Consider the following 20,593-nt stretch of genomic DNA (forward strand, 5'->3'; position numbering starts at 1 on the left):
CTTATTAAAATAACGATGTCTCATCTTTATTATTAAATCGCTATAAGATGTAAATTAAAACCATATATACAAACCGTTCAAACGGCTCTGTAAAAAATTATTGTTAAACAAATAACGCGTCGTGATGGTATTTGTGAATGAAATGAACAAAACAAACAGTTGTAATTGATATCTATCCACTGCGTAATTCGTAGAAATAATCTAAAATTATCCCACAACAAGCCCAAGTGTATTCCCGTCGTCGACAAACATCGCTATTTGGTCGCAAGGTCTCGGAAAATTCTATTTAAATATTAGGCCAGCAATCTATGTTTTTCACTGCAACGTCGAAATAATTTACTGTCCAGTGATAAAGACACTTGTAAGAGATAAACACAATGTGTGGGTAGATTAGTATGATAACAGTACCGTTGTACTCAGACGCCTTCTAGCATTATCCATGCGTCTTATCCTAGTGTTAGCTAGTGAAATATGTTGGTGTTTATTGTGAGCGTTTCAGGAATTTTGTCACTCGGTAAGACATTGTTGTTTATTATATTTGTAAATTCATTTTGAAATAATTTCGGGCTAGTAAAGCGCTTATCAATTGTTGTTGTTTACAAAAACATTCTTCTGAATATTTACTATTATACATGGTGTACCTTGTTTATATTATAAAAGTATTGGATATATTAAAGTAAGGTTATCATTAATATTTTTTGTTTTCGTTACTACTTTGTCATTAGTAGATACGCAGTTGTCAGTGGCCCAATAAGATATGTAGCTAGTTAATTGTTTGATAACCAGTTTACATGTTAAAATGAAGGAACCTGTAACACTTGAAGTAATAGACCTTAATAATCCTATGCTATCTCTAAATAAATTTGAACAAGTTGATTTTTAACTATAAAATATAAACGTAACAATATGTTGGCTAGTTTTAACTACTAAGCAAATATCCAATCACATAACAGCGATGATTGGTGTACAGTTGGGGACTCTTAAATTACTATTGATAGAGTTTTGTAAGAAAAGTCTGCTTGAAAATTGTGTGAATTTTTTTCCCTTACACACAAAAACAACCACATAAATAACCTGCAGACATGTTATGAGTACACATGTAGATTACAACTGTCAAAAAAAAACCTCTATTTATCACAATAAATGTGCTTCAACGTATCATCGAAACCATGAAAGGTAGTTTAGTGTATATAAAAAGGATACAAACAATACTATAACTTATTTTTGAATCTTAAAGAAATGTTTTTCATGCCGTGAATCATACCAATATTAATGTTTTTTTTATATAATAATTAATCGGATCACTGTTAAAAGGTAATGATGGTGATCGCGTCTTAAATCTATAATATACTATTACTATAGGCAAGATGCACGTGTTAGATCGTGGACAATTATGTCACGCGCCTATCATACACTTTCTCGGAGATCCCGCTAACGATCTCTTCACGCATCAATGACCAGACCACCTTTACCGTTTTAGGTTTCGCTGGATTTACAAAGCTTTCCGAAACAGCTTTCCAATTTGTCGGATCAATTAAAAAAAACATCACACTGTTGACATTGACAGAAGATTGTACAATAGGGATTGACGTTAATACTAGATAGCTATAAATTAAGTTATAAATAGTCTGTAATTTATTGTTAACTTTATGAGCTGATAAAACCTTGATGATTTTAAAATAATTTTCAGTGTGAAATATTTTTTTTAACTGATAAACAATGAGGCAAGACAAAAACTAGACAGTAAACAAAATACACTTTTCTTTACCGCTAAACATAATTACGATTTAAAGCTATTGAAGAAAGTTCGAAGCGGCAATAGTCTGCATACCAAGGTAATATGAGCAGATTTCTTCGAATAATTAGGTAACTATACATCGAATTGAGCACCTTTGAACGATGGTCTGATAGCCAGTAAAACGGTGCAGAACGAGAGAAAATGACTTATGATTGCGGCCTTTAAAACAAACGTAAAGTGTGCCTTGCAATCATTACATCGCGATCTGTTACGGAAAGAGCTGCTGCACAATTCGACATGCACCGAATGTCATAAGTCAAGAGTAGATGTATAATATGACATGGGACTGACTGCCTTGAATTTTCAAGGGTTGTTTTATATCATCTTAAGAAATTCGTTTAAGCGTATCGAATGGGTTTATCATTTGGACTTCAATATTATCTATATACATATTTGTATGGATAAAGAAGAATATTTATTTTATTAAATAGAATAAAAAAAATGGTTTGTATGACACGCAGCCACACAAGACTTTCATAATATTTGAGTTCAGTCAACTAATTTGACTAAAAAACTTTAGATTTGATTATATCTATAATGATTTGAAAATTTAAATAAGTTTTTAATACATATATAACACCTATATGTTTGAAACCCTACTCCCGGCTGCCATACAGTCTATGCGAACCCAAAAGAAATCAGTAGGTACTTAGTAAAATTAGATTCTTTCAGACATACTGATTTCCAATACCATTCAAACAAAAATAGTACCGAACTATTTATACAAAAATATCTACATAATATAGAGATATCCTATTTATAATATTGTCTTTCAATCTGCATTTATTCCACAGCGTCGTCCGAAAGCTGTTTCTTACAAAGATGTCTGGGATGTCACCCTCAAGAAACCGTGTGGCCTGGTTCCTCAGTGGAATGCACCCCATCGAATTGGGTTACAGCGGAATGGGTGCACAAGCTGGGCCATCCGCCACCGTCCACTGGTTCCAGGTTCAATGTCGAAATGCGTTGCCTCAAAATGGTAGCGACTCCAGATGATAAATCATGTACGTGTATATAAAGCACTAACCAAAGCTATCAAATCTAATTCTCATGAGAATCTTATTTATTTACATTATACATTAAAATTTCAAAGAATGAAAGTGAAACGGCTTAAAAGGTAAGTTATATAATTTGTTTTCAGTTGGCAACACTATAGATACTTTAAAAGGTTGTGTACCAAAGGCTCAAGTGGATTCTGTATGCCTTGGCCTGGTGGCGATAGAGAGAGCTCGCGGCCATAGCGACGCCCGCTGTTTTATTTGCAACGGTAACGATTGCAATTCAGCTATCAACATTAGTGTAGGGAAATATACTTACCTTTTGTCTGCGATACTCTTTTTCGTATTGAGGTGAATAAATACCACTATTATTGGTTAATGTCCGAGGATACAGGATTAAGAGTCTACCATCCTCTTGATGTTGAAAATTTTAATCGTTTGTAAAACATTTACTTCGCGAGGACCTACTCTATATATATAACTAAACTAAAATAAAACGACCAACAAACAGGACATAACTTTAATATTTGAACTGTTCATATGCAAAATATCGTCCTAACTCCCTCGCGAACCTCAGCTTGGAGACAACACCTTATTTTACATTAATACTTTAGTACATTAATAATATAAAATTTGTAAAAAAAGTTTTTATTTTAATCATAATAGTTAACACAGAGTATATCATATGAACACAGACTATATCAAAGTGTGCAGTATAATAAATTTTGATAATTATGTTAATATTTAGTCTTTTTAACAATTCTTTTTATAATATAAATATTTCAGATATGTGAATATAATAAAATTGTTAATAATATATTCCTGTATATATTTGTCATTATTATTTGTCAATATTAAGTACATAAATTCATAGTAATCCTCGTTGATAAAAAAATACTAAGATAACTCCATATAAAAAATTTAAATATATAAGTTAAATGCATGAAATATAATAAATCACAGTTAAATACATTTTAAATAAAAAATAATAATAATAATAATAATATTGTTATTAAAGTCAATGCCTTACATAATTAATAAAAGCTGCATCAAATAAAAATATTAATATTCATAGTTAGTACTAAATTATAACTGATTAGAGAAATGCTAAATTATCACAACCTTGTTATTAAGATCAGATCATAACTTCCATTATTGTTACAAGTCAGTAAGAATTATCTCATATTTCACTTATTACATATGTATAAAGATTGTATATTTTTAGAATAGCTAAGTTTGTATATAATGTATCACATCATCGCCAGGGCACTCTTTCGAAATGCCATATTTGTCGACTATCGTTGAGACATCTCTTAGCTGTTAAAGCACCAAAGGGCTGTTTGTCATCCGCTTTAAGCATTGTCAAGCATAGTCCATCTAGAGTTACCAACCTTGGACCTTTCTGCTTCCATATTTGTTTCTTATTTTCACTACAGCTTTTCCATACAGATCTCCCATTTCCTTGCTGGAGGCATAGACCTTCGTCCGCCATTATATTACCATCGGGGGTGTAGACTAACAGTCTGTCAAGATCAAGATCACTACCGCAATGTACACCGGATGCGGGACCTCCCAAGCCTGGTGTTCCACCAACGACGCCTATACAACCTTCTTTATCATTCCGTATTCTGCCAAACCACCTTTCATCACTGGGAAAGAAATTTTTGGGCCACACATTTTCCAGATACCACTTAAAGCTCTTACATTTCAAATTTTTCCGCAGCTCGATACGATTTGCTACATTTTGCGTATCGCGTATGGCGGCCACAGATGGGTTAAATTTGAAGAAGAAATCAGCCCATTCATCCATCCAAACTGTTGCTGCTCGCGCTAAATTTGTATTGAGCACTTTAAATACTCCCCCAGGGTATTTGTATGGGCTATGTCGTCTAAATATATGACCAACTCTTGAGCAATGCGTTATCTCTACTCTGGCACCACACTGCCACGCTCGCCATGAAAGTTCCAGATTTTCTCCACCCCAAATCGACATTTCCTCGTCATAGCCACCCAGACGCCAGAACAAACTTTTTCTTACAGCAAATAATCCACCAGCCATGGCCGGTGTTGGAAACGGTTTGGAAGGATACCTGGATTTATTCATCATTATCTCATTACTTGGCATCAGCCATCTGAAGTGTAGACGCCAACTAAAAGCGCCCCAGTGCGCGTCAATACTCTTTGTGTAAGCCAATGTATCATCGGACAACAGATCGATATGAGGACATATAAAAACGTCATCACTCCCAGCCCTATCCAAAAGAGGTTCCAACCAACCTTTTGTTACCTGTAATAGAAAATATTCTTTAAATATTCTATGCCGACTTGGGATCAGTCTAATAATCAATAAATTACCTCACAATGTGCATCTAAAAAAACTAATACGTTCCCCGTGGCTGTTTTGGCGCCCATGAGCCTAGCACCAACTAAACCAGTCCTATTCAAACTTCTCAATATAACCACTTTATCTAAATTGGCAACAGCATCGTCCAGCTCCTTACCTAAATATTTTCTATCACTAGCATCATCTACTAGGATTATCTGAAAAAATAAATTCAGTTGCAATAATATAACAGACAGTAAGTATCTATAATTAAAATAATAACTAATTTATAAAGAATTTAGGGACTAATGACTAGGTTTTGAAATTATATTTGATTATAAAAAAATATATTTGATTTAATTTTTAACAACAACAAGATTAAGAAGAAAAATAACATGAACAAAAAGATTTTGGTAAACATTGAGAGAAAAAAAATGGTATTAATTGGAAATTAAATTGTCTTATACTTAAGAAAACATCATACCTCCTTCAATAACATATCTGGTGACCTCAATATAACAGACATGACAGTCCTCATGAGAGTGGACCAAGCTTCATTGTGGAAGACTATTATGACACTTGCTGTAGGGAGATTTTCTATATCGTATTTCACATTTCTGCAACTGAATAGAAAATAACATAAAATAACATTATTTTCTTTATTTGCCTTTGTTTTTTTTTTTTGTAGGTCTTAATCTTTGTAAATGAATTCTGTGAATAAATTTAAACAACTTAGATTTAATCCTTGCCTTCAAATTCTCGTACATATTTTTTTGTAACATATAGTATAGTTTTACATTTACAAAAATACATTATTTCTAAAATAGTGCGATTACGCTATAAACCATTCCCAACACTGTTATTTTAAACAAGTTATTTTTCCTTTTCAAAGCGATGTGCATAATAAAGTCTAAATTAATAATAACATTTTTTTTTCGATTTTATGTCATACGAAATTCTTTCATGTCATACTTACAAAGAAAGAAGTAATAAGAAATAAGTAAATGAAATTAGTATTATTCGGATATACTACGCAGAGTTTACAGACGAGGTATCTGCCCGTGATCACGGTTGCTGCAAAGTAACCGAAACGTCGGGATTATGTAGTTTTTAAATAATAAAATCCGTGTAGTATATCCGAATAATACTAGTTACATTTAAATGAATAAAATTCGCGAAAATCTTAGACCTCAATAAGAAATAAGTAAGTAAAAAGTAAGTAGTAAAACATAATAGAGACACATAAGGCTTGAAAATTTTTACTAGAATCAGATCCCGAACAAGAATGCAAGCGCCTGGTAAGCGGTGTACAGAAGAACAAATTGAACAAACATGTGCTGGATGCAAAAGGCCTCGGACACTAGGATCTAGTCAAACAAAGCGATGGAGGTTTAAAAAAAATGCATCTGATTTAATTATATACGCATATGACAAAAGTGATCCTCTCAAAACGTCACCTAAGTTAAAAGTTGATGGGGGAAAAAATATTTGTGATTTTAATAATGGGGATGACATTTATTTGCAAGTGCCTATCATAATACATGTAGACACAGTAAAGGCCAATACCAGAACGAACTACAAAATAAAAAAAAAAGAAGATTATGAGCATTCGACGCGTAATGGCCAGTATGAATGCACCTCAAATGAAAATATGAATTCAATCACCTTGAATGACACTTCTTCTCTGCTCTATTTGGAAACAGTTTTTGATAAAATCGGAGGAGGTGTGAAAAGGTTAATGGGAGTACTTTTAGATCCCGAAAAGCCATATTCGTCAGTGCCCCAGAATTTTTTTAGATTTCGCACGACGTTTCTCTTTAAATTTGTAGACTTTTGGCTAAAAGAAATTAGGAAAAGATGACCACGCTCGATGGTTTATTGGAAATTTGAAAAATTTCACATATTTCCGCGGGAAAACATTTAAAATGAGACTATAATTTTCGGATATATAAAGCTATGAAAATGTCTGTCGGTTAGTCTTGTCATTTGTATTCTACCGCGAACATATCTAGCAAAGAAATCGTTGGCGTTTCTTAAAAGGTATTTGCGATGGTTAAATATTCTCGTAAAATTGTTACACAAAACCTTCCAAAAAAATACTCGAAGTAGTTTCGTGTTGGTAAGCCAGTTGATGTGGATGAAGATGTGATGTTTATTTATTTATACTATTTGTATATATTTATGTGTGTATTTATGTATATATTTTATGTATATATCTATGCATGTACAATATCTAAATTTTCTCTTATTATATATATATTTTTTGTATGCTTATATATAAATCTCTTTATTTTTTTTTTCTATTTTTTATTGTACCTACACCACGCTTTCTCATCTAGTTTCCTCTATCAATAGGGTTTCTGGTAGAGATCTCTTTTAAGAGATAAGTTATCCTTTGTGCATCACTTTTCTTTTGTAATTAATTTTGTAACTACATATTTCTACTCTTGGTACATAAATAAATAAATAAATAAGATTGAGACACATATTACAATAAGTTAGGTCGACAATTGATGACAAATGTTCCAGGGAAACCATGAGTGAAATAACTGACGTGCAATTTAAGGAAATTGAATGCAACAGACTAAAAACCAGACGTAATTAGTATGTTCATATTTAGAATTTCCGACGAATATTGACCTGTTTAGAAAAAAAGTATACCGAAGTAAGTAGTAAATATTGTTTGATTTTTCATGTATTTTATATAAAGTAAACTGACGTTAATGGTCGTTTAATAAGACCGGTTAAACCCGCCATAAATTGACGTTCAAAATAAATAATAAATTGTGTATTTTGGTTTCCTTTAGAGCATGAAAAAATATTAAATGTATCACAATTAAATCTGGAGCTATTGGACCCATTCTTTTTCAATTGCTCCGCAAATTTGGACCTTCCTGCATGCTCTTAAGCCATTATTTTACAAAACTTGAAAATGAATATTTGAAGAACACATTAAAATTAATTTTAAAAGGTATTTTTATTAAATTGTACGAAACTAAAACATACATACACATATACGTAGCAATAACGAAATGACCAAGTAATAAAAATTTTATAAGTGAGATATATTCGAGAGCTATTAAATTGACCTTATACATACCTTTCACTCCTCATATCTGGAAGATGTCTATTTATAGATATCCTATCACTAACAAATATGTTATAGGAATGTAAGCTGTAAAGCTCCCTAGCCGGTATGATCTCCTTGGGGAGAAGCTGGACTGGTCGGCCACCCTCGCCAGCTCCTTCTACCGGAGCATAGTGATTTGTGTTTATGACATCTGTAAAAAATATTATCAAAATAAATATCTCAAAGCAATATATGGTATAGCTTATGATATAAAAAGTTATACATATAGATAGTATAAGGAATTTATTTTAAATAACTATATGTATATATTTTAAGAACCAGGATTCAAATTTATTAGTTAAGCATCTATATAAAAACTCTTTACATACAGTGATTTAACTTATTTATAATATTAACATGAATAATATTAATGTAAGTATTTAATTTAAAAAAAAAATCCATTTTAGTTTTTTTTTTTTGTGGCATTACATTAAATTATTCATATTAAGCTATCTCAACTTGCAAATCTCTTTGTCATCTATACATTATTTGAACAGTTGTTTTGATAATAAATACAAAAGAAGTATTTGAATATTCAGATATAAGATAGTATTGTCATTATTTAAATATATCTATGTTATTTGAACATACTAAAAATAACACTGTTCAAATCCATGTACTTCTGACTCTTAGTAGATGAAACCAGCTGAGACATATCCCTTAGCAACCCCCATCATATGTGGTTTTTACAATAACCATTTAATAACACAAATGTTAGTACCTTCAGATAAATTACCCCCTCCATGACCTCCAACATAATGACCAACAATCACCCTCATACCACTTCTATCCATATATGAATCTTGGTCATATGATAAACTGAAAAATAATTAAATCATTAGTATTATATTAATTAAAGCTACTGAGAAGGTTTCAAAACAAAATAAACTTACTTATTATACCAGGCAATCTTGTTTCTCCTTTTGATTGTATTTAATAACTCTAAACTCACATAAAACATTGCATTTATCAAAAATAATAATACTATAACTAAACCAACAATTTTTTTCTTACGCCCTCTGCATTTGAAAGACTGAATTTTCTGTAAAACAAATAGTTTGATTAGCTAAATCTTCACTATTTAATTGTATTGTAAAGTTATGGAAATTTATGTTGAAAGATGCCATACGCGTATCTTACCTTATTTGTGATGTACATAGTTAATACTCATTAAGTAATACTTTCATGAAGTGTAAATACTCCAACTTTTATTTAAATTACATTTTTAGATTCCAACAAGAACATTTTGAAATTAAACTTTATGTTGATCTATATTAAAAATGGTGATTGGTCTATAACTTTAAGTCAAGTGATTAGTAATAAATTGAATATTCTATATAAATTATGGTTGCTGTGTTTTGTGTATTTTCTCATATAACTTAAAACTAACTACAAAGTGCCTAACTTCATATATTTTTACTCGTTGTGTTTTGAGAACGTCAAATTGCAGAATTGTGTCAAGTAGCCGTAGGTGTTTATAATAACTAAAAAAATATTTTTTTATCGTAACATTAAAACTGTTATTTGAATCAAATGGTATATATTTTAAAAGTGTAAGCACTTGAGTCTTCTTTTTCGCATTACAAAAAATAATTATTTACATTGAAAAATAATTATGCAAATATATGAAATATAATTACATTGGTAACTTTCTTTGCTTTGATATAGAAATTATGTATTGTATCTTTTTATATAATACGTATCATGTAGTGTAGTTGTTGAATTTTTGAATTTCAATATGCAAGATACTGAGTTACTACAGTTGAAATGTCAAAAATTTTTTTTTTGTGACATGTGACAGCTATCTAAGATAAAAGTCAATCCCGGATCGTGTCTCCTGCATTCTACATGACAGTGGCAGAATATACTAAGCACGTCTTTGCACGGATGAAGGCTATATTATAAAAAAAAAAAAAAGAAGTGAGAAGACTTGCGGTTCGACAGTGGAGTGGTGACTACCGAGGACCGATTTTTGTTAAAAAAATTATTTAATTGCTTATTTGTTATAAAAAGTATGTTATAACAAATATATTTGATATCATGTCTTGCGATTTCCAAAACTTTAGCCGACCCCGTGGTAGAGGTAGAAATTGGGATCAATCCCAACGAAATCATCGAACAAGACCTCCAGGACTTCGCGGAGCCGAAATTGGTTTATATTACAAAGAACTCAGCATGAAAAAAAAGAAAAAAGAGCCCGTGGTAAACTAATAAACTAAAATATTTTGATAAATTAAAATACTAATCTATAATATATACATAATAATGCTAACTATTTATTATAGATAAATCTCAAAATCCCTTACTCAGTTCTCAAAGCATTAGAAAATGAATTAATAGCCATAAGGAAAATTGCTAGTACACAAAATATCACGTTACCAACAAAATTAACACAGAAATGTGAAAAAGAACAAGGTGAATATAATTTAACTAGTAAACCTGGAGTTTCAAGTAGAGAAAATTTTATGGACGCCAATACCAAGGATAAATGTGACTCTAACTCTGGACAAAAACAGCAGTCTACCAGGATGTATGATTATAAATATGGATATGAAGATATCATAACAGGCTCATTTGATGAAAAACTCGACCAATGCATTACAAAAGGTATTACTATAAATACATGTGATGATGAGGTAGAAAGTTTAAATGAAGCATTCTTTATTGAGTATGAGGATATGTTGGAGAGGAATACTTATAAAAATATGTTGAAATTCCGCAAGAAATTACCAGCATACATAAAAGCCAAAGAATTGATTAAATCAATAAACGACAACCAAGTAATTGTTATTAGTGGAGAGACTGGTTGTGGAAAGTCAACTCAAGTGAGTTATAGCATAAAAAGCTGAAAATAAATTTATAATAACACTTTTATTCCGGTTGTCTATGGACAATAGAGACCATATATGTACCACCAAATATATTCTGCCCTATCACCCCATTGGAAACTTTAGAGAAAAACAAAAAATTCGAAAATTCCTTAATATAAATAACAATATTTTGTAAATCACCACATTACAGGTACCACAAATCATCTTAGATCATGCTATTTGTAGCAAAAAAGGTGCCCATACTAAGATTTTGGTCACCCAACCGAGAAGAATTGCCGCCTCCTCACTGGCTATCCGAGTGGCTAAAGAAAGGGCAGAAAAGCTGGGCAATTCAGTGGGTTATGCTGTGAGATTAGAAAAGTTAGTAAATTTACTATATATATTAAAAAGGAACTTAAATATTCATCTCTCAAACACTATTCTATCTGTACATACTGATTATTAAATTTCAAAAATTATTATCTATGTGGACTAGTTTTCCCTTTATTATAATTTATATGACTACCTTCACGCTTCTCAATAGACGTTTTAAGCTTCCTATAAACATTAATAGAATTTATATAATTGATTAGATGAATACTTAAAAATAATAATAAAAATGAATAATTAAAAATTGTTGTCTGCTGTTAGGGTTGACGAGAGGTCTCGGGGGAGTATACAGTATTGTACAACTGGTATACTTTTGGCTGAACTGGAAGTAAACCAGGGTCTAACCAACTATAGTCACGTTATATTGGATGAAGTACACGAAAGAGATGTTCATGTTGATTTATCTATGTGCATGTTGCGAAAGGTATAACATAAATTCTATTTTAATAAAAACTTTTTTTTTTTAAAGAAAAGTATTAATTTTCACTGTGACACTGAGATATAATAAATTTTATTACCTATTAGCATAAATAACAACAAGATTATTCAAATGCGTTGTCATATAAAAAAAATATGAGAAATACAATATGAAATCAAAACATTTCAGGTTTTAAGAAAACGTAAAGATCTTAAACTAATTCTTATGAGTGCTACATTGGATGCTGAGAGCTTATCAGCTTACTTCGACAACTGCCCTCTAATGCACATTGAAGGACTGGCATATCCAGTACAAGATGTATATCTAGAGGATATATTGAATTTAACAAACTTCACACTACCCACCGAAAGACCGAAAGCACCGCAGGCTAAGTGGATGAAGTATAGAAAAAAAAATGTTTCAGATGCCATGGAAAAAGACATCCAATACAGAGCTGAAATTGGTATTGAAATTTTGTAATAAAATATAAATTATTTTTTAGCAAAAGAGATTTTACTACTCATATATTATTTTCAGGCAACTGGCTGGAATCAAAGAAGAAAAATCTTAGTCTTCAAGCATATAAAACTCTGCAAGACAGTAGAATTGAGGAGCTAAGTTTTGAATTGCTAGTTGATCTTTTGATCTACATCTGCAAGGGTGAACCTGGCGCAATACTAGTGTTTCTACCTGGCATCGGCGATATTACAAAACTGATGCGAATGATGGAATCCACAAATTTATTCCCAGCTAACAAATACGAAATTTATCCTCTGCATTCAAGGTTGCCAACATTAGAACAACATAAAATATTTGAAAGGCCACCAGATAATATTAGGAAAATAATAATAGCGACTAATATAGCTGAAACATCCATAACCATAGATGATGTTGTGTATGTGGTGGATTCAGCCAGGATAAAAATGAAAGGGCTGAATGTTGAGATGAATCTATCAACGTTGCAGACGGAATGGGTGTCTCAAGCAAACTTGCGACAACGGTATAATGTATTATGAATCATTTTAGCTTGTATTTATTTAGTTAACCACTTCATATTGAGCAAATTTAAGATATGACTAAAAAGAAAAGCTGTCTATAGTATATAGATTTTTTTCTTTACATATATTTAAGGAATATAATCAAATTAATCTTCTTTAAGGCGTGGGCGCGCTGGTAGATGTCAGCCAGGTATATGCTACCATTTGTTAACTTCATTCAGAGCTGAAAAACTAGAAGAACGTACACTGCCGGAGTTACAAAGGAGTGATCTTCTGGAGCCGGTGCTCATGATTAAGAGGCTCCGCTTGGGTTTGGCTGAAGATGCACTGAAGATGGTGCCATCGCCACCAGCAGATTCAACAATACAATCAGCAGTGAAACATTTGCAAAGGTCACTTTAAACAAATTGTACTATTTGATTAAATGTACTGAATTATTTCTAAATTTATTGGTTCATAGGTGTGGGGCCCTCAATACAGTGGAAACTCTTACTCCTTTGGGCTGGCACCTGGCACGTCTTCCAGTTCATCCAGCTGCTGGAAAACTCCTTGTTCTGGGAGCTCTGGCCGGATGCCTCGACAGGGCTGCGAGCCTCGCAGCCGTCTGGGGCTTCAAAGAACCCTTTCAGATGGTTATTGGTAAATGGATTCATAAAGTTGAACAAATTGTCACAAATTAGAATAAAGTTATACAAAAAAAGATTGCATTTTTCCTAAAGCATATAGATAAAATATAGAGGTATAAAAAATGGCAGATTTTAAAAAGTTGTTAAAAAATTTACCTAAATGATTTGACCGACTGCATGCACGGTTAAAAATATTTTTGAAACTTGAAATGAATGCTAATTAAATATTTATTTATATTTACCGTCTTTGCGAAATGTTTATTATGTACAAGTGTCAATTTTTGTATAAATTAACTCTTTGTGGATTTCTGAAGAGCATAGTCTTCAATTCTACCTGTAATTTTTAAAATACTAGCACTTGGGAAATCTTAAATTATTCGTGATGATAGTAGTATCATGCTTATTATAAAATTATAAACATATTCTATTTCTTAGCACACTATATCACACTGAACGTATACAGATGGATAAGGTTTTTGGGGCAGGTTTTTGTGCTGCTATTCTGGAATCAATTTGCATTTTCATCAAATAATTCCCACTACCTTCACCAAAACTGTGATAAACTACTCAAAATTAGTTGCATCATAAAAAAATTACTTTCAGTCATTAACATATTTCATGCCATTCAGGTAAAGAGTACGAAGTGGATATGGCGAAGCGTGAATTCGCGATGGGCGAACCCAGCGACCATATTGCAGCTTCGGAAGCGATAATTCAATGGGAAAACTGTCCAAGAAGAGAGAGGTCATCATTTGCGTATAGGAACTTCCTGTCGAACAATACTTTGGAATTGCTTGTCGGTATGAAAAATCAGTTCGGGGACAACTTGAGACAGATGGGCTTCCTACGTTCCGGTAACGTCAGGTCTAAATGGGAAAATAGAAATGCAGATAACCTGAGCCTGTTCAAGGCTATCGTTGCTGCATCCCTGTATCCGAACATCGCTACAGTCAGGTGGGTTACCATATAGATTATATACAATATTCGATAAAGTTGAGCCCATTTAAAATTCTACCATTTCAGATGGACCAATCTAAATAATTTCCGGAAGCAGCAAAGGATTTCAGCGTATACTCCAGAGGATGGGCGACTAGTTATACACCCGAGTAGCGTCATGGCGCCGCCAAAGAAAGGTCAAAACAGGGGCAAAGGCCCGTGTCCCTCGCAGCTGTGTAATAACCCTGGCGCCAACTGGCTCGTGTATTGGCTTAAGCAGAGATCGTCCGATCTCTTCCTACTTGACGTCACCTTAATTCACACGTTGCCTCTACTATTCTTTGGTGAATTCCAAATAACTGATGGTAGGTATAATACATGATATTTTCAAGCATTCATTTTACGCATAAAATATTTTAACAAATTAATATGTTAAAGAACTGTATATCTGATATGAAAGTTTTGAGGGTGATTTTGTAAATACGGAAAGCATATTGACCAAATAATTAATTTTGTTGCAGATGTAGAAAACCCGGAGAACTGTTTTGTGACGATATCAAACATCAAAGTATGTTGTAAAAGAGAATGCACTGACAAACTCCTCGAGCTAAGATATCTGTTGGATAAGGTTTTGGAGGCGAAGGTCAATGACTCCAATGCTACATCCAGTAACAGTGAATTTGAAGAATCTGTTTTGAAGTGAGTTAATGTTTACAAAACAATGGTCGACGACATTTCTTCGAACAGCTATACACAGCTACATTTCAGCGGAAATTATATTTGTGCTGACTTGTTAGTTTTTATTAGTTTTGATTTTAGTTAGTAAACTTCATTCCAATACATGTATAGTAGAATTGAAAGTTAAATACTCATTAATCTCTATTCAACTCTAAGCATTTTTATAAGTAACTTATAATAAGGACTCATAAAAAAATATTCCCAAGAAAAGCAAATTACTTTTCAGCAACCGGAACGTCGGGATTATGTAGGTTTAAAATAATAAAATCCGCGTAGTATATCCGAAATATATTAGTTTCATTTAAATGAATAAAACTCGCGAAAGTCTTAGATCTCATTATTTATGGCTGTTTTTTTAACTACAAGGTCATTAATAAACCCATTAATATTTACTTTAATTTGATTTATGCAGTTTTATTATTATTAGAATTAAGATTCATGAAATTAAGGCAATCTTTTAAAATAGTTCATACATTCCATTTTTTTTCCATTTTTATAAGTGATAACAATGCCCTAAAGATGCTAAACTGTTAAATGCATTGTTATTATTTGGTTTCAGAACCGTTATTCAACTCATCACAGCAGAGGACGAGCAAGCTGAATATTTAGGACACGAGTTTTCTGATTCCGATGCTTCGACTACCGATGATAGAAATTATTAAATGAATATTACATCTGTTTAATTAAATAAATAGCAGAGAAACAAATTGGCTTTTTTTAATCCTTATTTTATTATGAAAATTTATTAGTGTTCTTTCATGTTTTTATTGTGAAATTATAAATTATTTTTATATTATAAATTATTCACTCCTCTGCGCTCATAGTATCGATAGACTGATCGCATGCTAATCTACTACGGCAGAGTAAATTTTGTCCAGAGCAACGATGAGACGAAAATTCTCAGCATTCCATAGATTCGCCGTGGAGGTGCCGCTTCCATTGCGTTGCAGGGAGAGGAGCTTCAAGAGTGCCTGGGGCTTGTGATACAGTTGTATGTTTAAGGGGTCCCTATCTAACGCACTTTAAACGCTCAATATTTTATTAATTATTAAAAAAAATTCAACATTTTATGTTATCCATCACAAAAAAAATACTAAAGTCATTAAATATATAATACTTAAACAGGTATTGTTTTAATTTTGTTATGACCACTATCGCTGGTAAATAAAACCATAAAAGATTTATCGCAATAGATATGTCTTCTCAATATTGGAAATCTACAAAATAAAAAGTCATATTTCTTTTCACTAATAAGCTAGGTGTAAAATTCACAAAAAAAATTAAAATAATTCGAGGAATACAAAACATACATAAATATTTACATTTTTTCCTATCATACGATGTAAGCAACAACAACATTGAAACGAAATGTCATGTAATCAGCTGTCAACGTCCTTATTAGTTATTACAATGTGTCATAATTGATTACTGAGAGTGATAATAAAAAATAAATACTAGTATCAAGTATGTAAGAGCGGTCAAATATTACCTCGACATTACTGATAATAAGATTTGGACAAATATCTTGGTTCTCATTATATATTAATATTTAAAATGTTTTGCATCATCCAAGTAAGTATTTGATTTTCTTAAAAAAAGGGGGAAAATAGTGTACATTAACTAAAGTAACTAAATATAATATGATACAGAAAAATATCATCAGGCCTTCATCAATTTTAACTCGTCATATGCACAACCAATACGTGTTAATGCAAGAAAACAATGGTACGCGAGAAATTACGCTGAATCACGAAAAAACAAAGTAAGTGATGAAAGGTCAAATTTGATTATAATTTTTTTGCCTTTGCCAATTACTCTTATTATATACAATAAGACAACTAACATGTAAAACTTACATGATTTGTGAGCTTATTATTTTCTTCTGCTATTGTTTGTTTTAATTTCACACACGTATTTATTATTTCATTTCCCTTTTTGATTTGCATAGAAATTCACTGTCACTAGATATGATGAACAGCCTTATAGAAGCATTAAATCTCAATAAAGGAGATACTTCGTTACGAGCTATTGTTTTATCTGCAAAGGGTAATGTTTTTTCCGCTGGTCATAATTTAAAGGAATTAGTAAGTTTTTCTTTATTCCTCAAACTGTTAAAATAATGTATATTATCACAGATTGTTTTCTAATTTTTCAGCAAATTTCATCGGATTTAGAGAAACAAAAATTAATATTTCAAAAAGCCACTGAATTGATGACTTCCATTATTCAAAGTCCAGTTCCAGTTATAGCAAAGGTGTAATAGTATGTTATGGATATTTTTTTAAATTAAGAACTTGTAGTTTTTTATTTTCATATCTACACTAAATTATTTGATTCATATCTTTGTGGTATAAACGGTGTATTTTAATTTCTAGGTTAATGGATTTGCAGCAGCGGCTGGGTGTCAGTTAGTGGCTACTTGCGACATTATAATTTGCTCTGACAAAAGCAAATTTTCAACCCCAGGGTAATAGGATTGGACATAGTAAATAATTTTCTGTTTCCAGAATTATCTTTTAAAAATTTAAGTGATGCTAATTTTTAAGTTAATACCTACATTGCATTTTTGAATCCTGCTTATGTTGAAGAAATTGCTCTCTACATTTGCTAATTGATTTTAATGCGAGTTTAGTATTCTTTTTTTGAATTTATGTATACATGAAAATTACTAGTTTTAATGTTTACAGTGCTAACTTTGGTATATTCTGTTCGACACCAGGAATTGCTATCGGCAGAAGTGTCCCTAAGTCGAGGGCTATGTATATGTTGTTAACTGGTGAGTATTTAAAAACTATCACATATATTTTAATTGGTTTTTAACATCCTGTTTCAATAAATGTATTGTTAGAATAACTTTCCAACAATAAAAGGAAAAAAGTTATCGTATTTTTTTTGTAAGACTATGAAATATTTCTTATATTTTTTAATTTATTACACAGGTGAGCCCTTAAGTGCTCAAGAAGCCTATGAAAGTGGACTCGTCACAAAAGTTGTACCTGCTGAAAAGCTTGATTCTGAAGTTAATGAAACTGTTGAACAGATTAAACGTAAAAGTAGAAGTGTAATATCACTTGGGAAAGAGTTTTTCTACAAACAGATTGGTCTCAATGTTATAGATGCGTACAGACTGGGTGAAGAAATCATGGTCAAGAATATAAACTCACTTGACGGACAAGAGGGAATAAACAGTTTTGTAGAAAAACGTAAAGCTGTATGGAATCACAAGTAGACTATTTTGTTACAGCTTTTTAATTTTCATGCAAAGAATTGTTTCATAAAATTTTTACAAGGAGTTTTTTATGTGTTCATAAAATATATTTTAAAATATTCAAAATCTGATATTCATTAAGACATATTATATCATAATTTCTAATAATAAGAAATCTTAACTTATAGACTATAAAAAAAAAAAACCCTTTTATGTACACCTATATTTATTCGCCATTACAATAATATTATATTCAAAGCAAAATGTAGGACATAAAGCATTTTCACATAACATTTTTGGCCATACATTTTTACATTTATTTTGCAACGACAATAAAATAGTTATTCATGGATACAACATCAATAAATATGAATATTCAATGTTATTATTCCTGTTCTTGGTATAAAAGTCGTTTACGTTTATTTTTTTTTTATCTATGAATAATTATATTTAAATTATATCGAACTTACTGTATGTGCAAATCAAAAACTAAATTATTATATTGAAGGTGCGAGTTCAAATAAAAAACATACCATGTAGAAAGCACGCAGATATCGGCACTTAATAACTTTGGGGTACAAACATTGTTAGTTAATTTTAATAGTTATTCGAATGTTACCTATCAAGATTCAAAAATCTTTGTGCTTTATGTCTTGTAGGTTTCATTTTTTTTTTTAATATTTTTTACACTTAATCAGACATGACGATAGATTTACCATATTAAGAAAATTAAAAAAGATTGGTGTGTTTGAAGGGCATCAGTTTACAATTTAGATTTTTTGCGGTAAATGCCTGTTATTATTTGCTTCACGTGTAAAAATATTTTTTTATAAAGGCAATTTTATTAATCGAATCATAAATGGAATGCAAAATTATATAATACAATATATATATATTATTTGGATGTGGCTCAGATTTAACACATGAAAGTAAAGTACAAAAAGAAAAAACTTATGTTTCCTTGAGCCAGAATAACTTAGCTACAATCAATTTCAGAACTGAAATAATTGAAAATAGTGGTTTCTCATGTGTGTAGCCACATAGGACGATCAGTTTTGTATGTCCGTTCATAATAATAAATATTTATTGATTTGAAACATCAATCAAAAGAGTGATATTATGTTACTTAGTAAATTTTTTAAATAAACTTAAATAATATTTCCAATTAAGAGGTATTAGAGGAAACTCCTGTTGACTCTGAAAATTTATTTTTATAGGACTGATGGTAATCCCCATGTTGTTAACCAGCTCACTTGTTTGCCAATTCATTTGAAAGCCAGTCCAGACCTTCATAGAGTCCCTGCCCCTGTGTGGCACACGTAGCTTGTATATACCACTGAAAACAACAACATCTTTATTGTATTCCATGTTTTGTAGTGCGCAAGAAACTAGAAATATATTGAATATATACTTACACGACGGTTTCTCAAGTTATTCAAGTTGAGGGCATTTGTAAGTTCTGCTGCATTCATTGCATTAGGCATGTCTTGCTTGTTTGCAAATACTAATATCACAGCATCTCTAAGTTCATCTTCTTTAAGCTAAAGCAAAAAATAATGGTTATTACACAAAAATTACACATAAAATTACACAAGATATTCCAAGCATTACTCACCATATTAGCAAGTTCATTTTCGGCTTCTGCTATCCTTTTGGTATCACTTGAATCAACAACAAATATCAGTCCTTGTGTGTTTTGGTAGTAGTGGCGCCATAATGGCCTGATCTTGTCTTGGCCGCCGACATCCCAAACAGTAAAGCTAATGTTTTTATATTCAACCGTCTCTACATTGAAACCAATAGTCGGTATGGTGGTTACGATTTCACCAAGTTTTAGCTTATATAGTATTGTTGTTTTGCCAGCGGCATCAAGACCAACTGCAAAAGCAAGAATATTTATTAAATACGATTATCATTGAAGCATAAATAACTAGAATGCGTGAAGATAATGAATGTAATAAAATATCGACGCAATTTCAATATAGCTTATAAAAACTTACCCATTAGGATACGCATTTGTTTTTTTCCAAATAGTCGAGTAAAAACACTAGAAATTGTGAGACCCATGTTTCTGAGCTCACTGTTGGTTTACTTATATACAAAATCACTATTATATACCCTTGTTAAAGAACCGATGATTCCTATACGTCAATCCTCAATCGTCAACGCGGACAACGTCACAGATGAAATTATAAAAGTGAGACATAATATATTATTTAT

General features: G+C 31.5%; 5 protein-coding genes across 7 annotated transcripts; 3 read left to right on the forward strand and 2 right to left on the reverse strand.

Moving 5' to 3' along the window:
• The first annotated feature begins 224 nt into the window (after positions 1 to 224).
• LOC116771345 (uncharacterized) lies at positions 225 to 3,625 on the forward strand. The gene is made up of 3 exons (XM_032663179.2): positions 225 to 514; positions 2,593 to 2,802; positions 2,940 to 3,625. The coding sequence occupies exons 1-3, from the start codon at positions 472 to 474 to the stop codon at positions 3,149 to 3,151; spliced, it is 465 nt and encodes a 154-aa protein (XP_032519070.1). The 5' UTR covers positions 225 to 471; the 3' UTR covers positions 3,152 to 3,625.
• Positions 3,303 to 9,694, reverse strand: LOC116771344 (polypeptide N-acetylgalactosaminyltransferase 3-like). The gene is made up of 7 exons (XM_032663178.2): positions 9,390 to 9,694; positions 9,143 to 9,291; positions 8,971 to 9,068; positions 8,220 to 8,400; positions 5,604 to 5,742; positions 5,152 to 5,337; positions 3,303 to 5,083 (listed from the first exon to the last, which is right to left on the reverse strand). Exons 1-7 carry the CDS (start codon positions 9,405 to 9,407, stop codon positions 4,052 to 4,054), a joined length of 1,803 nt encoding a protein of 600 aa, XP_032519069.2. The 5' UTR covers positions 9,408 to 9,694; the 3' UTR covers positions 3,303 to 4,051.
• Positions 9,695 to 10,139: 445 nt separating this feature from the next.
• Positions 10,140 to 15,872, forward strand: LOC116771180 (ATP-dependent DNA/RNA helicase DHX36-like). The gene is made up of 12 exons (XM_032662952.2): positions 10,140 to 10,451; positions 10,535 to 11,074; positions 11,271 to 11,440; positions 11,711 to 11,873; positions 12,057 to 12,330; positions 12,405 to 12,867; positions 13,027 to 13,257; positions 13,326 to 13,504; positions 14,121 to 14,445; positions 14,515 to 14,792; positions 14,949 to 15,126; positions 15,725 to 15,872. The coding sequence occupies exons 1-12, from the start codon at positions 10,290 to 10,292 to the stop codon at positions 15,825 to 15,827; spliced, it is 3,066 nt and encodes a 1,021-aa protein (XP_032518843.2). The 5' UTR covers positions 10,140 to 10,289; the 3' UTR covers positions 15,828 to 15,872.
• A 687-nt stretch (positions 15,873 to 16,559) lies between these two features.
• On the forward strand, positions 16,560 to 18,499 carry LOC116771186 (enoyl-CoA hydratase domain-containing protein 3, mitochondrial). 3 transcript variants are annotated; one of them, XM_032662957.2, is made up of 7 exons: positions 16,561 to 16,737; positions 16,815 to 16,927; positions 17,114 to 17,249; positions 17,321 to 17,419; positions 17,541 to 17,632; positions 17,853 to 17,941; positions 18,105 to 18,499. In XM_032662957.2, exons 1-7 carry the CDS (start codon positions 16,720 to 16,722, stop codon positions 18,392 to 18,394), a joined length of 837 nt encoding a protein of 278 aa, XP_032518848.2. In that variant the 5' UTR covers positions 16,561 to 16,719; the 3' UTR covers positions 18,395 to 18,499. The 3 variants fall into 3 exon arrangements, with proteins under 3 accessions (XP_032518849.2, XP_032518848.2, XP_061379189.1); XM_032662958.2 differs by lacking the exon at positions 17,321 to 17,419 and having other exon boundaries at positions 16,560 to 16,737; XM_061523205.1 differs by lacking the exons at positions 16,561 to 16,737; positions 17,114 to 17,249.
• Positions 18,500 to 18,581: 82 nt separating this feature from the next.
• Positions 18,582 to 20,536, reverse strand: LOC116771187 (ADP-ribosylation factor 2). Its single transcript, XM_032662960.2, has 4 exons — positions 20,374 to 20,536; positions 19,989 to 20,251; positions 19,789 to 19,914; positions 18,582 to 19,709 (listed from the first exon to the last, which is right to left on the reverse strand). Exons 1-4 carry the CDS (start codon positions 20,438 to 20,440, stop codon positions 19,623 to 19,625), a joined length of 543 nt encoding a protein of 180 aa, XP_032518851.1. The 5' UTR covers positions 20,441 to 20,536; the 3' UTR covers positions 18,582 to 19,622.
• Positions 20,537 to 20,593: the final 57 nt, after the last annotated feature.

This window comes from Danaus plexippus, chromosome 17 (assembly GCF_018135715.1).
Source record: "Danaus plexippus chromosome 17, MEX_DaPlex, whole genome shotgun sequence".
NCBI classification, from domain to species: Eukaryota; Metazoa; Arthropoda; class Insecta; order Lepidoptera; family Nymphalidae; genus Danaus; species Danaus plexippus.

Bases quoted from the DNA above. Each gene is read 5' to 3' on its own strand.
- LOC116771344 (XM_032663178.2), bottom strand. The intron at 5,338-5,603 runs GTATGATGTTTT...TTATTTTTTCAG, and splicing joins CAGATATGTTATTGAAGGAG to ATAATCCTAGTAGATGATGC. The intron at 5,084-5,151 runs GTAATTTATTGA...TTTCTATTACAG, and splicing joins TTTTAGATGCACATTGTGAG to GTAACAAAAGGTTGGTTGGA.
- LOC116771180 (XM_032662952.2), top strand. From the start codon at position 10,290: ATGTCTTGCGATTTCCAAAACTTTAGCCGACCCCGTGGTAGAGGTAGA. The intron at 11,075-11,270 runs GTGAGTTATAGC...ACCACATTACAG, and splicing joins GTTGTGGAAAGTCAACTCAA to GTACCACAAATCATCTTAGA. The intron at 14,446-14,514 runs GTGGGTTACCAT...CTACCATTTCAG, and splicing joins CCGAACATCGCTACAGTCAG to ATGGACCAATCTAAATAATT.
- LOC116771186 (XM_032662957.2), top strand. The intron at 16,928-17,113 runs GTAAGTGATGAA...TGATTTGCATAG, and splicing joins CTGAATCACGAAAAAACAAA to AAATTCACTGTCACTAGATA. The intron at 17,420-17,540 runs GTGTAATAGTAT...TTTAATTTCTAG, and splicing joins CAGTTCCAGTTATAGCAAAG to GTTAATGGATTTGCAGCAGC.
- LOC116771187 (XM_032662960.2), bottom strand. From the start codon at position 20,440: ATGGGTCTCACAATTTCTAGTGTTTTTACTCGACTATTTGGAAAAAAA. The intron at 19,915-19,988 runs GTGAGTAATGCT...TTTTTGCTTTAG, and splicing joins AAAATGAACTTGCTAATATG to CTTAAAGAAGATGAACTTAG. The intron at 19,710-19,788 runs GTAAGTATATAT...TGTTGTTTTCAG, and splicing joins ATAACTTGAGAAACCGTCGT to TGGTATATACAAGCTACGTG.
- LOC116771345 (XM_032663179.2), top strand. From the start codon at position 472: ATGTTGGTGTTTATTGTGAGCGTTTCAGGAATTTTGTCACTCG. The intron at 515-2,592 runs GTAAGACATTGT...TTTATTCCACAG, and splicing joins TTCAGGAATTTTGTCACTCG to CGTCGTCCGAAAGCTGTTTC. The intron at 2,803-2,939 runs GTACGTGTATAT...ATTTGTTTTCAG, and splicing joins GACTCCAGATGATAAATCAT to TTGGCAACACTATAGATACT.